The sequence below is a fragment of the Helianthus annuus genome, chromosome 7, assembly GCF_002127325.2.
Source record: "Helianthus annuus cultivar XRQ/B chromosome 7, HanXRQr2.0-SUNRISE, whole genome shotgun sequence".
Classification (NCBI taxonomy): Eukaryota; Viridiplantae; Streptophyta; class Magnoliopsida; order Asterales; family Asteraceae; genus Helianthus; species Helianthus annuus.
This window is the reverse complement of record NC_035439.2, coordinates 47,576,382-47,584,125: the sequence shown is the minus strand read 5'-3', so window position 1 is coordinate 47,584,125 and position 7,744 is coordinate 47,576,382. Positions and strand designations below refer to the sequence as shown.

Genomic DNA, 7,744 nt, shown 5'->3' with positions numbered 1-7,744 from the left:
ATATGAAGTGTGAGTTTTAGACATAAGACAAATATAACATCAAATTTATCTAATTGGGTTTAGTGTTAAACATGTTTAGGACAATTTCAGATTGAAACACAAAAACATGTTTAGTTAGGTTCGGGTCAATATGACAGGTTTACCGATTGACCTAATTTAGTTTTATATTAGAGAAAAATGCCCGGATAGTCCCTGTGTTTCGTCTTTTTTCACCTATAGTCCCCAACTTTTTAAAATTACCCGAATAGTCCCTAAGTTTTCATTTTTTGTTCCCGGATAGTCCCTGGGTCTAACTTCAGTTTGTTTTCTCTGTTAAAATGATGTGAAATGACAAAAATACCCTTACTAAAAAAAATAACTTAATCTATTTAATAGATTTATTTTTATGTGGGACCCACTACTTTATAAATAAAAAAAAAAACAACCCAGCCCCACCCCACCCCCACCCCCACCTTCATCGTAGACCAACCATCATCTCCGGTCATCTTCTCCGACCAACCTGCAGCATTCACCGCTGCCGTCATCGTCATTCACAAAATCCCGCACACCACATCACCGTACACCACAACCCCGCACACCACAACCCCGCACACCACATCACCTTTCAAAACCGCACACCACCCTGCACACTCTGTTCATCTTCTCAGTTCATCAACAGTTTCATCATCATCACTTCCGTCAATCTTCCGTCATGAGTTGCAGGTCGTTGGAGATTAATGGTTTCGTCGATCTTCCGTCATGAGTTGCAGGTCGTTGGAGATTAATGGTGATCGACGGAAGATCGACGGAAGTGATGATGATGAAACTTGAAGATCTTCTGCCTATAGCGGCACTGTGATGACACAATATCCATTTTGTTTGATGACTGTACATGTTTGCTACTTTCAATCACGTCTTTGCCATCACTTGAAGATCTTACAGATTGTGATAACATTTGATCATTATTGACAGGAGTACAAGGTAAGGAATTTCCTGCATCACACAATTCCGATAGCTTGTTTTCAAACTCTATTTTATTCGATAATGCACTCAAACCATTCTGCGGGCTCGGTTTTTCGGGATCAGACGATATGGTTTCCGTATGCATTCCAGTTCTCTCAAATTCCTGTAACAGTGAAAAACAAAGTGAAACATAATAACTTATGGCTGCGTGGAAGAAAGATCGAACAACGGAACAAGACCTCCCAAATTGGTATGAGTGACTGGACCATTCGAACATCAGAAAGGGTTTGTGACAGGGATGAGTACAACTTATATTGCTGATTAAGAATATCTGTCAAAATTTAAATTAACATTATCAGTCATGAACATGTTCTAGGATGCTACATAAAACTGACAGGGATGACAGCTTCGGTGGATGTTGCAGGTTGGTCGGAGAAGATGACCGGAGATGATGGTTGGTCTACGATGAAGGTGGGGGTGGGGGTGGGGTGGGGTTGGGGTTGTTTTATTTTTATTTATAAAGTAGTGGGTCCCACATAAAAATAAATCTATTAAATAGATTAAGTTATTTTGTTTTTTAGTAAGGGTATTTTTGTCATTTCACATCATTTTAACAGAGAAAACAAACCGAAGTTAGACACAGGGACTATCCGGGAATAAAAAATGAAAACTTGGGGACTATTCAGGTAATTTTAGAAAGTTGAGGACTAGAGGTGAAAAAAGGCGAAACCACAAGAACTATCCGAACATTTTTCTCTTTATATTATTTATAATTCAACATGATTTATGTCAAAAATTCAAGCCATTTTATACCAAAATTTCAAAGATAAATGATTATCGGGTTTTATGGTTTAAACTTAATTGTTTTGTAAATATACATATGTTGCAACTTTAAGATTTTAAAAGGTCAAAATTCAAAAAAAGTAAAGTATTGTTTTTGGTAAATGACACTTTTTCTACTTTATGTTGACCTTTAACTTCAATAATTACAGTCACAATCATTTATTTAGAAAACTCATTACGTCTTCTGTCTTTTAACGCTAACCAAGTTAAAATTTCAAGTTATATTTGATTAGATAAGGGTAGTTTAGTCATTTTACCAATCCAATTAAAAATAGTTTTTTGTAAATAAAGCAAAAACAAAGTTTATATAGATATATATATATATATATATATATATATATATATATATATATATATATATATATATATATATATAGGCTAATTATAAGGAGAAAACTCACTCCAGTTGACTAAACCCTGAAAACTCTAACATGTGGCTAGGATTGATCCATGTTTGAATTTAGATTGAGAGGAGTAAGGGCATGATGGTCATTTTCTTTCTTACATTTTTGAGATTTATGGTGATGGGCTGGTGATGTGTCTGCACACGCAGACTTGTCATATTTGCTTCTTCTTGTCATCTTTTTAATTAATTAAAATTGTACTTGTGTAGACTTTTCAAGTTTGCTTTTTCTCTCACATCTTTCTCTCACAACTTTCCTTTTACTTCTCATCCTTTTCATTAATACATATCTCTCATCATCTCACATCATTTATTCAAACCAGAGAGGAGTGAAAACAATTAAAAGTTGTACATAAATTGTGACAACCCTCAAAATTCAATGTATTCCGTAAAATTTATTTTTGATAATTAAAGTGCTTGACGACTGTGTGGAATTACTTAACTGCTTTCTGATATCTGTGTTATGCTTACATGTGCTTGTTAACCTACTAATAGTATACATAAAAGTTACTAAATAGTCCTGTGTGTTTCCCTCAGTGTTAAAAATTAAAAGTATTACAAAAATATATATATAAGACACCTTACGGATTAATTAAGCACTTTAACGAACCGGCACCCAACCGAACAACCGGACATAACCCGGAACACCAAAATAATGCTAGAAGCGTTGTTTTTATTTTTCTAAGCTAGTTAGGGTCCCCGAACACCCTAACACACTATATATTACATAACACTTAAACCACCAACTACATCACCTAAACTTCTAACTAGTTAAACTAATTTCCATTGCATCCCAACTAAACCAAACCCCTTCCCTCAAACCGGTTAGGAGACAAGAAGGACACCCACTTGATTTGTTGATTAGTTTAATATGTATGTATGGTACTTAGGGAACACTAAAACTAATGGATAAAAGGATGTTGGTGGATTTTTTATATAACCTCAAGACTATCATTCTTCATCACCTACAACACATTCCACACTCAAACTTCTCTCTTCCTCCTCCCTCTAGTTCGGCCGTGAGCCACCACACCCACCATCATCATCATCCAAGCTCATTCATGCAATCTACATACTTCCAAGGGTGTTAGTGATCATACAAACAAGCTTGGTGTGTTCGGAAGTTGAAGGACCACTCCCATCTTCTTTTAACCACCACTTTTCTACACTCGAACTCTCCTAGCCTTGAGCTAGTGGTAAGAACTTAGATCCGTTCATTCTTTATGTTATTTAAGTGGTTAATAGTTGATTAAATGGCTGAAAATTGAAACACTAAAGAACCAAACATAAAGTCTTGGACAAAAGATGAATAAGTTGGATAAAGAAGATAAGCTATGTGTGTAAATGATGTTAGAATGATGTTGTTATGATTCTTGCTAATTTCTTGCTGAGTTACTTGTTATTATTGATGTTTGATGTTGTTATGATCACTAAACATGCTAACGGAATCAATCGAACGCGTCTTAGAAGATTAAAGAAAGAAAACAGAATCTGTCCAAGTTTTACAGCCAACTTCAGTTGGCTGTAAACAGGTCATAAACTCAACGAAAAACTGATATTTTGAGTCTAAAATGTGATATTAGGAAATACGGTTCTAATGGCACCGGAATCGTAATTTTTGGACATCGTTTACTATTTTTAAAGTATTAATCTGTAACAGCAACTTAAGCTGAATTTTGACAGCAATAAATGGGTGTCGTACTTTCAGTCATAACCTGAGTTTTGTGATGAATCGGACCATGAAATTTGTACAGTAGATGACAACCGGTGCATATGTAATTACCCCACTAGAATTTCGTAAATCGGACACTCGAAGAATTTTTAATAAATTGTTCCGTGGACTGTTGTCAGAAATACACAAATCTGAGTTCAGTCCGGAACATGAATTTTTATAAAATATTGGTAATTAACCGGACCCCGGTATATTTACACAATAAAATATGGAACGTTTAAGACATCCTGTAAAAATTTGGGAATTTTTGGAATAATTTAACTATTTTATTAAAACGTCCGAAAACAGCCGGTTTTGAATATAAATGCTGAATTGAGATAAGTTGTGACTTGCGTGTCTAAATGTCGAGTATGCTATCCGTGAATGATCTAACATGTTATATATGTTATGTGCATTATCGTATGTTTGATTTTGAGTGGGGAATGGATGGGAAACTTAGAGGGGCATAAACCGTTAAAACGATGCATGTTGTGTGATAGATACGTGTAGGAACTTTGTGTTCTATTTGAAAGCCACTAAATGACTAACTGGTAAATTATATTAGGACGTGATTGACCGACCTTGACTGTTAGCTATATTGAGAATCTAACCGAGCAAACCGAGGTGAGTTCACACTCTTTCTAAGGCATGGGATTCCCAGGAGTTTGGGAATGGGATTGATTAACTACTTGTACTATCATTACTATTAAACTACTTTTTACTGTCCTCGGATTGAAGGGCACGTACGTAAAACCTACGTACACGATCATAAGACCATCAACTCTATCACTTTAAGTCCCTCATTTATCGACTTAATCGCCGAGGCCTATGGTGAGCGGGTCATTAGTTAATAGCGCTATTAGGTTTAACAAACCTCACACCGTGCCAGTCGGACGGGCATGTACTAATGGACTCTGGGCAAAGGGTCAATGCTGATAGACATTGACTTAGGGCACCTCTTATATTTTCGTAGCAGTCGATACGCGTGGTCTAGTAACACATGGGAAACCCCCACTAATCTTCGCAAACATGTCAGAAAGACCGCGATGCAAACTCATACGATACATGGTTTTCAAAACGAACAGATGATTTACAAAACGAATGCTATAACTAAACAACCAAACGTGAACTCACTCAACTTTGTTGTTGACTCGTTGTTACATGCCTTACAGGTCGCTAAATGCTTGGAGCTTGCATATGGAGGTGGTCGTTGTGGGATGCGAACTGATATGTCCCGTATTTAATAAATAAACTTTATGAACTTATTAAACCTACGTTTTGGACTTTAAACTTATGAACTATGGACTATGTTTTGAACTTACGTTTTATGCTTCCGCTGTTTAACTAAAATCGGTTTACTTCCTTTTGGTCACCAAGCGTATTGTGTTTGGTTTTAATTACTTAATTATGTTGTTCGATATGATTGGTGGCTCGATCCTGGTCACGTCACGCCTCCAAGCGGTGGTACTCCGCATGGTGGATTTTGGGGGTGTGACATAAATCATCCTCTCTCTCTTGTTCCAATATAGATGAAACAAGATCAAAAATCAAATCTCTCACATCTCATTTCTCCCAAACAGAGTCTTTTTGTGTTTAATGAAGCATTTCTCAAATGAAGAACATATTTTACTTCCCAAAAATCTAGAGAGATAGATGGTTAGAGAGAGAAGATCGGAGAGAGAGAGAGGCAATGAGGATCGGTGAGAGAGGCAGTGAAGATCGGAGAAAGATCAGAAGATCGAACCGTGTTCCATACAACATCAGACTTAGATCTGGTTCAGATCCGAAATCCAAAAAGACGTTCCAGTTCCAAGATGTTACCAGATCCAAAAGATGCTCCAGATCCGGTTGAAGATGTTCGATGTTGAAGATGATATTCCATATAACGATTCGATGTTGAAGATGATCCAAAAGATTTTCGATGTTGAACATGATGTTCCAGATCTAAAAGATCCTCCAGATCCATAATGCACGTTAAAGAAAATAAAGTGCATTGTTACACTTTTTTTAAATTACTGTAAAAAATAAAGTGTGTTGTTACATTTTTTCCAGGTTATATGTTACGTTTCTATGTAACACATGTAACAAAACCAAAAAAAAATATGTTACAAAAATAGATTGTCATATACACATGTAACAAAACCAAAAAAAAATATACGTCCAAAAATATATTATAAAAATATACGTACAAAAATAGATTGAAAAGTAGTCTTACAACTTGCAGACTTTTGTAAGAGAAGAAAAGTAGCCTTACAACATGCAGACTTTTGTAAGAGAAATTGAATTAATATTCCAAGATTACCCTTCAGGACATGAAATATATTATAAAATTGAGACAAAAGTACACAAAAGCAACTTATGGGCAAAAGTGAATCATAGCCATCCATCAAGTATGATCAATGGTTGTTATTGGGTTTTCAGGGTTTAGTCAACTAGAGTGAGTTTTCGATTTATCCTTCCCCTATATATATATATATATATATATATATATATATATATATATATATACTTCTCTCTTTCTCTCTCATCCATTACCCCCAAACTCACCACCAACAACCCACTACTACCACCCACCACCAATAACCACCACCAACAACAAACCACATGTTCCAACAAACTGGAATTCAATGTATCGCCCCAAACAATGGATTTGGTCTCAAATTTGGCTGGTTCTTGAGGAATAACAAGAGCACATGTTGAAGCATTTAGGGTGGAATAGATTGAACCTGTAGTGGTTGATAGAGACTTGAAGTCGTGGTAGCTTGAGCTACTCGTGGAACCGGAGCTGAAGAAACCTAAGGTTCAATACCCTGTAGGTATTACTCTGATATGCAGGTTGACCACTGGAACCAGGATAAACGGAGCCCATTTAAGATGGAAAACCACCAAGACCCATGGTTTGACCACCGTGAGGTTGAAGATGTAGCCACAGAGGTCTTATTAGAACACATTGCTACAATTTGTTTGATTCTGTGTCTGGTCAATTGTGATTTGTGAGATAATCAAAGTTCAGATTGCAATTGAGTGAGAGTTTTCAAATGAACTGAATGTGAAATTAAAAGTTGAATCTGGGTGAGGGTTTTCAAATGAAATTGAAACATGAGTAAGGGTTTTCAAATGAATGAATCTACAATTTGAGCTATGTTCTCCTGTCATACAATGTTGATGTGTGGTAGTGGTGGGTTGGTGGTGGTGGATCTGGAGGTTGGAGGTGGTGGCTACACGGTGGTGGTGGTGGTGGCGGCGGTGGGTGGTGGTGGGTGGGATAAAGAGAGAAGGGTGAGATATGGTGGTGTTGGTTATTAAAGGGGTTTAAAGGGAGATGAAAAAAGAAGCTTAAATGACATTTTAAGGTGATCCATTACAATTCGATACAAACATAAAGGACGAAAAGTGTATTTTACCCTATTGATTTTTATTAGGAAAATAACGAAAATAGCCCTTAACTGGTCAACTTTTCTAAATTAGCCCATTTAGTCCCCACCATGAGCCTTCTCACCGAAATCAAGGTTGTTGTAGCCTATTTGAAAATCCTCTCTGCATTAACCAACCAGGTTGCGCCAACGCCGCCTTTCAGTTGTAGCGGCTCAACTAAGCCGCTTCAATTGGCTCCCCAATCAGCTCGTATAGGCTTGTCCCTCGGCTCAGATTGTTGAGATGTTTCAAGGTGAAATGGCTTAGAGTCGTTTCCAATTTCCCCAAGTCGTTACAAGATATTCTTTAGAGCCTTTTAAATGAAACAACTTAAAGCCTTATCATGTAATGTTTATAATGTTTAATATGTATTCTTATGCTCAAATTTAAGTTATCAACACAAAAAGTGAAACAAGTTTATAATAAGAAAG

The 7,744-nt window shown here is 36.4% G+C and overlaps 1 protein-coding gene across 1 annotated transcript; it reads right to left on the bottom strand.

Annotated features, from left to right (window-relative positions):
- Positions 1-760: 760 nt before the first annotated feature.
- LOC110942472 lies at positions 761-1,274 on the bottom strand. The gene is made up of 2 exons (XM_022184249.2): positions 1,182-1,274; positions 761-1,105 (listed from the first exon to the last, which is right to left on the bottom strand). Exons 1-2 carry the CDS (start codon positions 1,209-1,211, stop codon positions 761-763), a joined length of 375 nt encoding a protein of 124 aa, XP_022039941.2. The 5' UTR covers positions 1,212-1,274.
- Positions 1,275-7,744: the final 6,470 nt, after the last annotated feature.

Bases quoted from the DNA above. Each gene is read 5' to 3' on its own strand.
- LOC110942472 (XM_022184249.2), bottom strand. From the start codon at position 1,211: ATGGTCCAGTCACTCATACCAATTTGGGAG. The intron at 1,106-1,181 runs GTCTTGTTCCGT...TCACTGTTACAG, and splicing joins CACTCATACCAATTTGGGAG to GAATTTGAGAGAACTGGAAT.